The sequence below is a fragment of the Oryctolagus cuniculus genome, chromosome 15 (assembly GCF_964237555.1).
Source record: "Oryctolagus cuniculus chromosome 15, mOryCun1.1, whole genome shotgun sequence".
Lineage (NCBI taxonomy): Eukaryota > Metazoa > Chordata > Mammalia > Lagomorpha > Leporidae > Oryctolagus > Oryctolagus cuniculus.
This window is the reverse complement of record NC_091446.1, coordinates 42,025,948-42,041,240: the sequence shown is the minus strand read 5'-3', so window position 1 is coordinate 42,041,240 and position 15,293 is coordinate 42,025,948. Positions and strand designations below refer to the sequence as shown.

Here is a 15,293-nt window from a genome sequence, read left to right as displayed (position 1 = left end):
TGTTTTCCAAATTCCTCCATCTTGTTGCAAATGACCGGATTTCATTGTTTTTGACTGCTGTATAGTATTCTATAGAGTACATGTCCCAAAATTTCTTTATCCAGTCTACTGTTGATGGGCATTTGGGTTGGTTCCAGGTCTTAGCTATTGTGAATTGAGCTGCAATAAACATTAATGTGCAGACAGCTTGTTTGTTTGCCAATTTCATTTCCTTTGGGTAAATTCCAAGGAGTGGGATGGCTGGGTTGAATGGTAGGGTTATATTCAGGTTTCTGAGGAATCTCCAGACTGACTTCCATAGTGGCTTAACCAGTTTGCATTCCCACCAACAGTGGGATAGTGTCCCTTTTTCCCCCCACATCCTCTCCAGCATCTATTGTTGGTAGATTTCTGAATGTGAGCCATTCTAACCGGGGTGAGGTGAAACCTCATTGTGGTTTTGATTTGCATTTCCCTGATTGCTAATGGCCTTGAACATTTTTCATGCGCCTGGCTCCTGCCTTGGGATCAGCATGGTGCGCCAGCCGCAGTGCACCGGCCACGGCGGCCATTGGAGGGTGAACCAACGGCAAGGGAAGACCCTTCTCTTTGTGTCTCTCTCTCCTTGTCCACTCTGCCTGTCAAGAACAAAATAAGTAAGGAGTTTTTAATAAATGTAGAGTTTCACTTGAGGAAGATGAAAAAACTTTTGGAGATGGATGCTGGTATGGATGTATAAAAGTGTGAATGTATTTAATATTATGGAACTATTCTCTTAAGGATGGTTAAAATAATAAATGCCATGTGAATGCAATATCCAGTAGTAATAAACAATGACAAAAATCCAGAAAATAACAAAAATTGATAAGGATGTGGAGATAGTAAAATATTTGTGCACCATTGAGGGGGAATATAATATGATACTTATCCTGTGGGAATTTTTTTTTAATTTATAAAATAGGGCAGGTGTTACTACACTATGGGTTAAGCCACTGTTAGATCTTCCATCTGTTGATTCATTCCCCAAATACCTACAGCAGCCAAAGCTGGTACAGGATGAAGCCAAGACTCAGAAACTTCATTTGGATCTCTCTACATGGATCGCAGGGATTTAAGTCCTTGAGCCATCATCTGCATCTCAAATGCACATTAACTGTCTCTCTCTCCCTATCCCCCCTCTTACTACAAAATCAGTTAATACATAGAAAATATTCCTTCCCATGATATTTACATGTACTACCTGAGACTTCCCAGGAAGACAGAGGATTGAATAGCTTTGTTGCCTGACAGATTCTTTCCCAAGAATACAACCAAGGACGGATTTCTAAAATTTGCTTCCAAATGTTAAAATTTTTTTCCTATGCACTTAAATCAATAGCTTTCTCTTATCTTTGGTAGAAAGTCTTGATAATATTGTTTTAAAATTTGCTTGTTCCTTCAATGAAAATCGCTGACATTATAAAAAATATATACCTGAGGGCAAGTGTTTGGCCTAGTGGTTAAGCCACAGGTTGGGATGTCCACTTTCCCTATCTGAGTGCCTGCCTGAGTTTGAGTCCTAGCTACACACTTGGTTCTTTTTGCTAATGTGTACCCAGGAAGGCAGAAGATCGTGACTCAAATCGCTGTGTCTCTGCTACCCACGTGGGAAACTTAGATAGAGTTCCATTCTCCTACCTTTTGCCTGCTTCAGCTTCAGCTATTGAGCATATTTGCAGAGTGAACCCAATGTATGGGAAGTATCTCTCAGTCTGTCTCTCTGCCTTCCAAGTAAATAACATAATAATAAATATTGAACCAAAAGGAAAGAGGCTAGTTTCTGTGAACTGAAGTTTTTTAGAAAACCTTTTTTAAAAAGTAGATGCAGTTTAAGATTTTCAGATCCAAATCATTTGTACCAGGTTATGAAAATATTGCACTGAAATATATACGAAATGCTTTAATTATATGCACATAAATTGTGGTCCTAAATTGCTAATAAGTAATTTGTTGTGATGAGTATTATGCTAAAAATGTATCATACCACATATATCAAATTTTACTTTTATAATAACCTTCAGAAGTTGGCACTATTTGCATTTTATTGGTAGGGGAATTGATGTTCACAGAGGTTAATTAACCTGCTGTAAGTCACCTAGCTAGTAAGTTGTGGAGCTCAGAGTTTTAAAATGCATGCATGATGTCCTTTCAGGTAGAGTGGTAGGTATCTTGTACAAAGCTCATAGCGTATTGCAAGTTGTGTTTTTTAGGAGAGAATCCAGGAAGCAGCTTCTGTAATGATCTGGTATCTTATTTTTCTAGAAAAAATTTATGTGTTTTGGCTGACCAGAATTTGGGAGACTCAAAACACAAAATTTTGTAAGCAAAATAAAATTCAGACCCTGAGAGGCTGAATGGAAGTTATTCAAACTTCTAAATCCCACCCCTTTATTCCTTCCCACTAAGAAACAAAGCAAGCAAGCATTCTTTAAATAAATGTTAGACTGGTAATAAAAGTATTACCTTATTAATTTAGACATCAATTGACTTGAAATAAATGATAAAGCCCTCAGAATTAGTCTGAACAATATTTTGAAGGAGACTTCCATGAAGGGATTTCTGCTACAAAATAGGCTAGTGGGAAAGATTGTGGACTTTGGAATTGATCCCAAAACTAAATTCAGACTACCAGTTTTACATTATGTATCTTCAGCCAAATTATTTAATTTTTTCAGAGCCTCAATTTTATCATCAGAAAATGGTAACAATCCATATGTCACAGGATTATTTGCTTCAATTTTAATAGCACAAACATCTCTCTTTTGTGTGTAGATCCCAAATGTGGTGTCTTTTCATGGTGATATACTTCATGGTATCTCTTGGAACTACTCATGGTGTCTTTCGAAGTCGAAGGTCCATAAACCCTGAAGCGAATATGAATATTGTAAGTTGTTAGGAAATAATTCTAAGCTGGTTGAATATCTTAGAATGCTATTCTTCAAACTTTCGAGTTTTTAAGATAATAGATTTATAACCATACACAATAATATCTGCATTTATATATTTTGATATAAGTCAAATAATGTTCTTCACCTACTATTATATAGTTTATAGTTTTCCATTTGACCTTATTCTATCTCTGAAATGAAAATATACATAAACAGGATCAAACATTTGGCCTAGCATTTAAAAATCTGCTTGGAACACTCTCATCCAATATCAGAGTGACTGGGTTCTAATCTCAGTTTTGCTCCCAATTTTAGCTTCCTGCCATTGCACACCCTGAGAGTCAGCCAGTGTTGATTCAAGGGATTGGGTCTATACCACCCATTGAGACCTGTATTGAGTTTGGGGCCTCTGACATTGGTCTGGCTCAGCCTCAGTTATTGCAGGCATTTGAGAAAAGAACTAGCAGATGGGAACACTTTCTCTCTCTCTCCCTCTCCTCCTCCTCCTCCTCTTCCTTTTCCCCCTCCCCACCCTTCTCTCCCTCCCTTCTTCTCAAATAAGTGTTTAAAAAATAAAAAAGTATATAAATTTATCCATACCCTCATAGGGGACTTCTGTTTTCTACATAGTCACATAAAAATTTCAGATGTAAGATGAGAGATATGCATAGATATGCAAGCTTTTACATATACACATATATTTTTAAATTATATAAGAATGAGTAGGAAAAAGAAAGTTACTGAACTTAGGAGAAAATTAGAGAAACCTTTTTGAAGGTAGGAATTTTTTTTTCATTTTTTTATCATTGAATTCCTAGTTTGTAAGAGTAGTGCTTATTAGATGTTTGTAAGTACTTATTACCTGCATGAATCAGTAAATTAAAGGAAATGAAAAACAGCAGGCCTGAGTTTGAGAGCAAATACCAGTGTTTGTTATTACATAATAGATCAGAAAAAGCAAACTCTTCAATTTAATCAGCCAACAATACTGTGCTAAAAGATTTGCCTCTTTCTTTATCCAGAGCCAAATTATTTCCTACTGGGGCTATCCTGACGAAAAGTATGATATTGTAACTGAAGATGGTTATATCCTTGGCCTTTATAGAATTCCTTATGGGAAGACAAATAATAATAACTCAGGTAATACTCAACTGAAGATAGAGGTATGACTATCTGGGGCCTGAAGTTCTTAACCTTACCATTTCTTCTTAGTGTACTAAGAACAAGAAAACAAGGTTAAGTGAACAATTAGCTTTTCCTGTACAAGTATCTTCCTGCAAGCCTCAAGAGTCTCCACTTGCTTCCTGTTCAGAGAGTGGTTTTAAATGCTTTGGGGGATGCTTACTATGCCTGGAGAAAAACATTTTCTCCTTGGGAACCAAGGCTTATACACCTATACGACCTTAAATTGTGAGGACAGGAAGCACACAACCCTGAGTGATGATGAACAGTTTCCTTTCCTAATCCCACCTCTTGTTCCTCAGACCCATGTATTCTACTTCTTAAAGAATCAAGAGTATATTGTAACCACTTGTTGGAGGTTTATAGTGAATTGTGAAGGTGGTACTTATAAGATGTCATCTCCCATCTGGCATCTCCACTCAGCCTTAAAGAGGTTGTGTCATTGCTGTATCAGCATCATAATCCCTTGCTGGGATTATATCATGACCATATACCAAAGGATGCATCTTCTTTGACATGAAATGCAGCACTTGATTTCTGATAATCCTGTGAATGGTTCTCTGTTATTTTAGACCCTTTGTGAACTCTTACTGCTGGTTGAGGACTTGGAAGGAAACACCATGGCAAAAATGTGTATCAATCCTAGTTATAATAAAGAGGTCTTATGTATATTAGAAGTGTCTAATGGACTCAATATTCTCAAAGTTTCCAGTTTGGTCTCCTGAAGAAATAGTACCATGTCAGGTCTCTTTGGCTGACAAGTCAGACATACTTTCCTGACAGAAGCTGGATCTACCTTCGTGGGACGGGCCATTGATTAGCCTAAGACGAGCAGCAGACCTCATTGAACAGGTGGCTCAAAACAGTGGCTGTCCAACACCTATTGGCTGTTTCATCCTCAACACTTGGTTGGATACTGCTGCTTCTGCACTATATGCAGGGTTTGTTACCTTTCCTATACTCCTCCCACCCACCTCTGAATACACATACAAACCCACAGAGATTGAGTATTGTTCTAGAAGGCAAATAAAGGCATCAGAGCAGCATTTCTTGTCCCTTCCAAATGGTTGCTGTTCCCTCTCACAGGTCAGTAGCACAATGAACATTTTTCATAAGTCTTAGAAATCTTTTCTGTGACTATCCATTTGGGTTTCTTGGAAAAGAGGTTTCAAGAGTGTGTACTTCCTGAATTTCTACGATAGCTGTGGGCTTCAGAATGTCCTGTGAGCCTTAACTTGGTCTTTACTGATTCAGTTACTCTACTTAACTTATTTTCATATGCCTCCTCTCTTCCTGTAAGCACCTGTCTCTCCTTAGACATGGGGCCAGATTTTTGCTTTATGAACGTAATTCTCTGATGAGTTTTTAAAAGGCCATTAATTGAGCTTAGTTCAGTTCTTTTTCATTGTCAGAGTGAGAGTGACACCACTTTTACTGCATCCCACAATGTAAACAACAGTTTTCCATTTCTAAGCTTTAAAATTCTGCAGGTGTCCACCTCATCAGTGCATTTTTAAACTTTATAATTGAGTCTGATGTTATAGTAAAGTACTCCCATATGAACAAGTTCTCCTTTATGATAAAATGGGTAAGAGTATATGTATAAATTCCCACCTGAGGTGCTTGGAAATAGGATTGCTTTGCATTTTGTGTTTTTTATGTTTTGAAATATTTACATATACAATATGAGCTATCTTTGGGGTGCAAACCAAGCTAAATACTAAATTCATTTATATTTCATACACACTTTGTACATATTGCCTGAAAGTAATTTTGTATAGTATTTTTGTGTGCTTATATTTTGACTGTAACCTGTCACATTAACTGAGGTGCAGAATTTTCAATTTGTAGTTTTATGTTGGTGGTCACAAAGTTTTGGAACATTTGGAAATTAGATTTTTAGATTAGGTATGCTCACTCGCTCTCTTTCTCTCTCTCTCCCCTCTCCCTTCATATAAATATCCCCCAGGTGTCCAACACTCTTGGGATCCACTCAAGGCATACTCTATCAGTTCCTGCTGTTACATATTAGCCAGATCTTAAAGTTCCTTTAATATACAATCTCTCATTTTATTCAGTAGACCGCTCTACTTATTAAGTACTTCTTCAAATCATGTTAAAAACCTAACCACAGTTACTGATTGAAAGCCTAGGAAGGGATTAGGGTGGGACTTGAGGAAGGGAAACCTTGTCTCAAAAGTTGTCTAAGTCAGATGTGTCATTATCCTCCAGCAAAGAACAGTGCATCTCTTTAGTAGGCCCAGTGATGTCAAGGAAATCTGAAATTCATAATCTTAAGATATCTTCCTTTCAAGTCTCAGGACCCTACTTCTTCCCTTTCAGATCTCTGAATATGGCATGAGTTTTACCCAATGCTATAAATTCAAACTTCTTAATTTCTATTCATTCTTAAAATTAAGTCCTAACTTAGGTTTTAAACTCAGTTTGCCACCTGCCCATAAAAATGAGGGTCTGTAGACATTGCCAGGGAGGACTTATGACTTCTGCACTTGGCTTGGATTGGAGATTTGTTATCCTAAGCAGTCACTTTCTCTCCTTAAAACATCATTGGCACTAAGCAACAGTCTCTCGTTTCCATAGACCTTCTCTTTCCCTGTACTTTTCAACTGTCAAAGAGATCTTGTATGAGCTAGTTACCCCATCTGGATCACATTTCATTTCACTACAAGTGAATGTGTGGCAGTTGAAGTGCCATAGCATGTAATGTTCTTTTTATTTATTTATTTATTTATTTGACAGGTAGTTGTTATAAACAATGAGAGAGAGACAGAAAAGTCTTCCTCCCCAAATGGTCCCCACGGTCCGAAGCCAGGAGCCAGGTGTTTCTTCCTGGTCTCCCATGCGGATGCAGGGGTCCAGACACTTGGGTCATCCTCCATTGCCCTCCCGGGCCACAGCAGAGAGCTGGACTGGAAGAGGAACAACCAGGACTAGAACCTGGTGCACATATAGGATGCCAGCACCGCAGGCGAGGATTAACCTAGTGAGCCACGGCGCCGGCCTGTAATGTTCTTTCAGTACCCGACCTGCAAACCAGTGATATGATTCTCATTGCCAGCCAATGCACAAATAATCTGACTCTATAACCCTATCTTTAAGTGTCTGGTTCCTTGATCACTTTTGGTAGTAATTCTTAAGTCAAGTTCCCTAGACACAGAAACTATGACATGAATTTCAGGCATACGATTTATGAAGGGAATTTCAGGAAAAAGATGTGGAATACAGTAGAAAGCAGCTGAAGAGATTAATCAGGAATGTGGTCTCAACTCTAGTATATCTTCAACCTGGTACCATAAGGCAACGTAGAACGCAAGGTACAATGGAGATGGTCTAAACTTCGATGATGGAAGTCAGCCTATTGTATGTTTGTGTCAGTCAAACTGGGGGTTGATCTCCCTTTCCCATGAAATTAAATTATTCTAAAAGTGTCATTTCTCAAAAAAATGAGTATATATTTGGACTCTAGGAACTCTTGTGACTAAAACAGTGGCTCTAATGATAATGATAATATTACCAATATTGAATATATCTGTGAAGATACGATTTTAAAATTATTTTATGTAATGTAAAAATGAGGATGTCATATAGAATATTTTATCTAATTTGTTACTTAAGATGTATGTAACCTCAAATTACTAATAGATATTTGTCTCTATGCTTGAAGTATATATATATATATTAAAATGAGTCATATCCACTTGTCTATTTGAAAAAATCTATTAGTAAACTATATTAATTTCTTTGTTGTTTTTTAAAATTTACTTTATTCATTTGAAAGGCAGAATGACAGAGAGGGACACAGAGGGAAAGAGATCTTTTATATGCTTGTTCACTCCCCAAATGGTTGCAACTGCTGGGATTGGCACAGGCTGAAACCAGAAGGCCAGAACTCTATCTGGGTTTCCCACATGGATGGCAGGTGGACAATCATCCATTATCCTCCCAGGCATATTAGCAAGGAGCTGAACCAACACTATGATTTGGATTGCTCTTGTTGCAATTAGTGACTTAACCTGCCATACCACAATGCTGGGCCCCCATTAGTGAACTATATTAAATAGCTCAAATATACAATGAGATTAAACATTAGTAACTTTACTGCATTTATGCAAACAATTTTAAAGTGTTTTTAATTTTTAAAAATTCTTCAAACTGTTAATATTAAAAGTTCGAATTCAACAGTTTGCACCCACACAGAAACATAAAGTGTAAAATACTGTTTGAATAAAACTTTACTTAATATATACTAAATTGATCTTCTGTATATAAAGAGAATTGAAAATGAATCTTGATGTGAATGGAATGGGAGAGGGAGCGGGAGATGGTAAGGTTGCAGGTGGGAGGGAAGTTATGGGGGAGGGAAGCCATTGTAATCCATAAGCTGTACTTTGGAAATTTATATTCATTAAATAAAAGTTTACAAAAAAGATTTAATAAAGTTTCGACATTGTCTGAAAGAAAAAAAAGTTTGAAATCAGGAGCCAGCATTGTGACACAGGAAGTTAAGCCACCAGTTGTGATGCCTGCATACCATATCAGAGCACTTGTTTGAGTTCAGTTGTTCTGCTTCCAATCCAGCTCCTTGCAAATGCACCTGTGAAAGCAGTGGAAGATGGCCCAAGTGCTTGGGCTGCCACCTGTGTGTGAGTCCTGGGTGAATATCCAGGCTCCTGGCTTCAGCCTGGTACAGCTCTGGCTGTTGGAGGCGTTTAGCGAAGCACAAAATGGAAGGTCTCTTGCTCTGCGTCTCTCCCTATCTCTCCATAACTCTGATTTTCAAATAAATCTTTTAAAAAAGGATTTAATTCAGATAAGAGGTTTTGTATAGAAACTACAAAATTTTAAAAGAAATGTCTTGCATTTTTTTTTTCCAGCTCAGAGACTTGTTGTATATTTGCAACATGGTTTGCTCACGTCTGCCAGCAGTTGGATTTCCAACCTTCCCAACAATAGCCTGGGCTTCGTTCTGGCAGATGCTGGTTATGATGTGTGGATGGGAAACAGCAGAGGGAGTACCTGGTCCAGGAAACATAAGTATCTGAAAACTAATTCCAAAGAATTCTGGGCTTTCAGGTACAAATAAAATGAAGTAACTATTCCCTTTATTTTATAATTGTATTGAACATTTTATTTTCTTATAGAATGAAGTAAAATAAAACATATGTCTCTGCTTAATTTAGGACTTTCCAAAGACCATTAAAATATATGTAAATTGTGGCTTGAAAATTAAAGAGTGATTGTTTGACTTTGAGCTTCTCATTTTTCAGCAGTAATCATTCTTTTTTTTATATATAGTAACTTATTGACTATCATCATACTTACTTGAACTACTTTTCCAGTCTGTAACTCATAAATTTCATCTACCTTACTGTGTGAAATACAGAAACGTCCTTTTTAATGACTGCCTTGTGGTTATCATATCTCCTTGACTTAGAAAACTCTTATTATACCAAGTAACTTCTTGATAATACTTGAAGAGGGTTGGAAATTGACTTTATTCATTTACCTACCTATTATCTTCAAATTTAACATAGCATTAATAGAAATTGCTCTTTTTATTTTCTTTTTTCTTTTGTAGTTTTGATGAGATGGCTAAATATGACCTTCCCGCTTCTATTGATTTTGTTCTGAAACAAACCGGACAAGAGGAAATATTTTATATAGGCCATTCACAGGGCACTACTATTGGTATGCCAAGAAAAAATATTACTAAATATCCCTAATTACTGTAAGGTTGTAGATATAAATTTCTTTTTAATTTGAGAGGCAGAGAGATAGACAGAGAGCTCCCATCTGTTGGTTCAATCCCCAGATGCTTGCAATAGCTAGGATTGAGCCAGAACCAGCAACCCAGAATCCAATTCCAGACTCCTGCATAAGTGACAAGAAATCCAATTATTTGAACCATCACTGCTCCCTCCCCCAAGAGTTTGCATTGGTAGTAAACAAACCCAGGAGTTCTGACATGGGAGGTGGGCATCTTAACTGCTAGGTTAAATGCCTACACACAGATATATTTCTAAAGGTTGTAGATAAGCTTCTAGACCTACAAGCAGAGCAAAACAAAAACTGAGACAAGGATAACATAGCAGCATGTTCCAGAAACTTACATGCTGTTTTTGATTCTCATAGTCTTTTTTTAGTCACAAAACATTGATTTTAAGCACAAGACTGTTTGCAGATTTGTTTGTTCATACTGTGTAAAAGAGCAGCCATTGGGGGGTGAACCAATGGAAAAGGAAGACCTTTCTCTCTGTCTCTCTTTCTCACTGTCCACTCTGCCTGTCAAAAAAAAAAAAAAAAGTTGGATATACATAGTTGTTAAGATGAAAGATGTGGTAAAAACAAAAGTGAGATCCGCAAATAGAAGTTTTATATTATGTTTGCTTTAAAATGTAGTATAGAGTATTATAGAAAATACTTGAAAATGCTAGTTTTTGCATTTAGATCAAACTTTGAAATGCCTTCCTATATTTGAAGATGACTAGAAAAGAAGTTTTCTATCCTCAGAATGTATTACAACTTCACTTTCAGAAATAAATGCTCTAAAACCTAAAATAATCCTCTTACATTGTTCTATAAACCCCTTTACTCTTATTCTACTTTGAAGGTAGAAAAAGCCATCTCACAATAGAAGGTAATATTAATAATACAATGAAGAGTATAATTTCCTTATAAGACTAATCCAATTCCTATAGAGAAAGCAAGTTGAATAACAATTTAGTTCCATTTTCCATAGATTTTTTTCCACTGATATTTACTAACTATATGTATGTTTTAGTCCAAATTATCACCAGTTGATTATCTGGAACCTAGAATTTCCAAAAATTGAATAATTACAAAATAATGATGTGCCAGAGATCATTAATGCAGATATATATTATATTTGGGTACTTGGCTTTTCAGAACAAGCAAAAAAGAAAAATGAGCAGTTAGAAAGAGATATGTAACTAGATAAGGTGGCAAGAAGAGGAAAGATGACTATTTTCATATTAATGACTCCAAATAATCAATAAAATAAACCCAATTTTACTACCTTCCATGAAGGAGATAAGGCAAGGAGTTTTAAAATGTATGCAAAGTAATATTAAGGCTATTTTGTATTTATTGAGTCCCTGACCTAAAGTGTAAATTTTGCCTATCTGAAAATTTCACTTCATTTTCACCATTGCCAGTTACATAAATATTCATTATTATGCCTGATTTTTAAGCTATGGTGTTATAGGTCTGATTTATTACTAAATTAACATCATTTATGTTCTAAACCATTTTGTAATCCAAATTATTGTCACTATATCATGATCAATATAATGTCACATACTGGGTGACTGAAAATATTTGATAATTGAATTAAGAAATGAGTGAATAATTGTTTAGAAACTATGTATTTCAAACTTACACTTATTCTCTGTTATGATATTTTTTACATGTTAAGAATGGTTTTAAAGTAGATTACTGATTCATATCTTATTTTCTTTCAGCTTTCATAGCATTTTCCACCTTCCCAAAGATAGCTGAAAGAATAAAAATATTTTTTGCCTTAGCACCTGTTTTTTCTATTAAACACACAAAATGTCCTTTACTTAAAATGGCATACAAGTTGAAGTCAATAATCAAGGTGAGTTTGACCTTTCTTTTTGGTTATTGATAACCCAAAATAACAGTTAATCTGTGCTTTCCAGGAAAGAAGCCTTGACTCTATTTGCATAGCCACATGTATGAATTTAAGATTTTATATGTTATTTGTTTTGTTGAGACCACATGTTTTTAATTTACATTATAGTAAAATGCTTAATGTCGCCACTAAATAAAGAATTCAACAAATAATAAGTAAACAAGTCCAGTCAAGCAGGAAGATAAGCAAGGGCTATAAACAATAATCAAATGAAAAGGTATTCAACTTTACTCATATAAAGTAAATTATAAAATAGCCACAAAATCATTAAAATTATAGTATTATATAAATCCTATCAATCTGACAAATATTTTAAACAGCTTGACAAAACAGTGTATTTACAGCAAAAATGATACACACTGGCATTTCCTTTTTCTTTTTTAGCTCCCACATATAAGGGTGATATCTACAAAGGAACAGAGCTTTGCTCTTTGTACTTTTAGATACCTCATCATGAGAGGATATATAGTGGTCAAATCATTTCTATACTCTGCTTTAAAGAATTTTTCTTAACTCAAACATGTTAAACTCTATGGGAGAATTCATTTGGCTATATACATAGTAAACTTACCATGTCAATTTAAAAAGTATTTTAAAGAGAGGGTGTGTGTGAGTGTGTATAGGGGATGTGGAGAGAGAAGAAGAGAGAGAAAGATTTAAGAAATTTAAAATAATTTACTCATCAAATGCCTGCATCAGATGGAACTGAGCTGGTCTGAGGCTGGGAGCCAGAAATGTAATTCAAGATTCCTGTATAGGCAACAGGAACCCAATTACTTGAGCCATAACCGCTCCCCCCACAGGGTCTACAGTAGAAGGTAGCCAGAGCCAGGTACCAACCCACATGAGTGTCTTAACCAGTAGGCAAAATGCCCACTCCACTCTATGACTTGTTATTTAATTTTTGTGATCTTCCAAATATGGATAAAGTAAATTTATTTTGCAGGCTTTTTCTGGTGATGAAGACTTCTTACCTAAAACCTCATTTAACAAATTTGTTGGTTCAAAGCTGTGTCCACTACCGATTTTTAATAAGATTTGTGTTGGTAACTTGTTTATGATATATGGATATGACCAGGAGAACTTAAATATGGTGAGAACAAGTTGTATTCAAAATGAACTTTTGCTAGTCTTTGGAATGTATCTCTTACTAGTGCTTACATTATGCTTTCTGTGTCATTGTGTGATCTATCCACATATAGTAGTTAGAATCTAAGCCTATTTGATTTTATGACTAATTTGTACATCTAATTTGCATTAACATGCTAGGATTATTTCACTTCCATATGCGTTTTGCTTTTGTAAAGACTAGAGTGCATATTCTGTGATGGGTGTCTTTATTAGCTTTTTCTATTGGGTACTAGGTTCCTGAGATTCCTTATATTTAGGTCTTCTGTTCACTTGTGTACCATAACTCCTCCTATACCCTGAGTCCTAACACTCCTTCCTTTCTTTGTTGATCCTTCATAAATAGAATAAGTGTCTCCGATTATGTTTAAGCATCTAGCACTCATCAGTCCTCTTGAAGTGGAAAATGGTTGTGCTCATACTATTAGAAGACATTTTGGATTGACTGTGTACATTCTCTTAGAGATGTAGGCATTCCCAAATTCTTGGACCCCTGCCACCCATTTGGGAGACTCAGGTGGAGTTCCTGGCTCTTGGCTTTAACTTGTCCCAGCTCCTAGCATCATGGCCATTTGGGGAGTGAACCAGTGAATAGAAGATCTCTCTCTCTCTCCCTCTCTCTGTGTGTATATATATATACACACACATACAATACATACACACATATATGCACATACATATATGTGTATGTATCAGACATACATGTATATTCATATACATATATCATATATGTGATGTGTATATCATATATGTATATATACATATGTGTATACATCATATGCGTATATATGTATATGTCTGATATTAGAATGGTTACACCAGCTCCTTTTTGGTTTCTGTTAGCATGGAATATATATATGTACATATATATACATATATATATATATATATATACACAGAGAGAGAGAGAGAGCTATCTATCTATCCCTCCCTCTCTCCCTCCCTCCCCCCACTCTGTCACTAAAAACATTTACTTAAAAAAGATGTAGGTGGCCAGTGCCACGGCTCACTAGGCTAATCCTTTGCCTGCGGCGCTGGCACACCGGGTTCTAGTCCCAGTCAGGGCACTGGATTCTGTCCTGGTTGCCCCTCTTCCAGGCCAGCTCTCTGCTGTGGCCAGGGAGTGCTGTGGAGGATGGCCCAAGTGCTTGGGCCCTGCACCTCATGGGAGACCAGGATAAGTACCTGGCTCCTGCCATCGGATCAGCACGGTGCACCGGCCGCGGCGGCCATTGGAGGGTGAACCAACGGCAAAGGAAGACCTTTCTCTCTGTCTGTGTCTCTCACTGTCCACTCTGCCTGTCAAAAAAAAAAAAAAAAGATGTAGGTATTCATTTAATATGTTTTCATGACATTAAATTTAAACTGTAGATTTAACAGAAGCAATTGTGCATTTGTGCTGCTGATGAGTTCTTGAACATGGGCCTTTTAAGAACTTCTCAGAATTGTATGTATGAAATATATGAAATCTGTTCTCTTTATATAAATAATAATTAAAAAGAACTTTCAGTGGCAACCAGTTTAAACATTCCATAAAGAATACATTCTCCTAATTCTCAAGCACTTTTTTATGTTGCAAGGACATGTTAATTTTATTCAAGTTCATGACCTTACTTAGTTGTCAGAGGGCTATAAAGGCAATTACATAAATATTATAGAATTTTTTACAATATGAGAAATGAACTCAATGCTCACCTTATTTGTCCATAAAGACATGAGCATTGTGCCTCTTGCTATAGAAGGCAAAAAGGACTACTTTCTTATTTTCCCCAGAAATCTTTTATTTAAGGTATACAAATTTCATGCATTTCATAAGTATAACTTTAGGAACATAGTGCTTCTTCCCACATACCTGCACTGCAACCCATATTCTCAGCCTTCTTCCTCCTCTCTCTCCTATTCTATTTCTTATTTTTTACTAAGATCTATTTTCAACTAACTTTATGCACATAAGATTAACTCCATACTAAGTAAAGAGTTCAAAAAATAGTATAAAAAAAAAAAAAACTGCTCCTCAGCAGTGGAGACAAGGGCTGTTCAAAGTCATCAAATCTCAAAAGTGTCACTTTCACTTATGTAGATTGCCCTATAATTAGGTGCATATATGTTTATTAATTATAGTCACATCTTCCTGTTGAACTGATCTCTTAATAATTACATAGTACCCTTCTTTGTCTCTTTTAATAGTCTGTGTTAAAATCTATTTTGTCTGATATGAGGATGGTTACACCAGCTCTTTTTTGGTTTCTGTTAGCATGGAATATCTCTTTCCATCCTTTCACTTTCAGTGGTCATATATCTCTGTTGGTGAGATATATTTCTTTTAGGCAGTAAATAGATAGGTTTTGTTTTTAATCCATTCAGCCAGTCTGTCTCTTTTA

General features: G+C 36.1%; 1 protein-coding gene across 9 annotated transcripts in view; it reads left to right on the top strand.

Moving 5' to 3' along the window:
- Positions 1-15,293, top strand: part of LIPJ (lipase family member J) — a 41,830-nt gene that overhangs the window by 12,771 nt on the left and 13,766 nt on the right. For 6 of the 9 annotated variants that reach the window (XM_002718495.5, XM_017348791.3, XM_051823329.2 and 3 more), the window contains 6 exons: positions 2,791-2,902; positions 3,929-4,046; positions 8,984-9,182; positions 9,688-9,797; positions 11,591-11,727; positions 12,731-12,877. In XM_002718495.5, coding sequence (XP_002718541.3) covers positions 2,791-2,902; positions 3,929-4,046; positions 8,984-9,182; positions 9,688-9,797; positions 11,591-11,727; positions 12,731-12,877 — 823 coding nt within the window. The remainder of the gene's footprint in view (positions 1-2,790; positions 2,903-3,928; positions 4,047-8,983; positions 9,183-9,687; positions 9,798-11,590; positions 11,728-12,730; positions 12,878-15,293) is intronic. The other 3 variants (XM_051823347.2, XM_017348794.3, XM_051823346.2) reach the window with 1 other exon arrangement.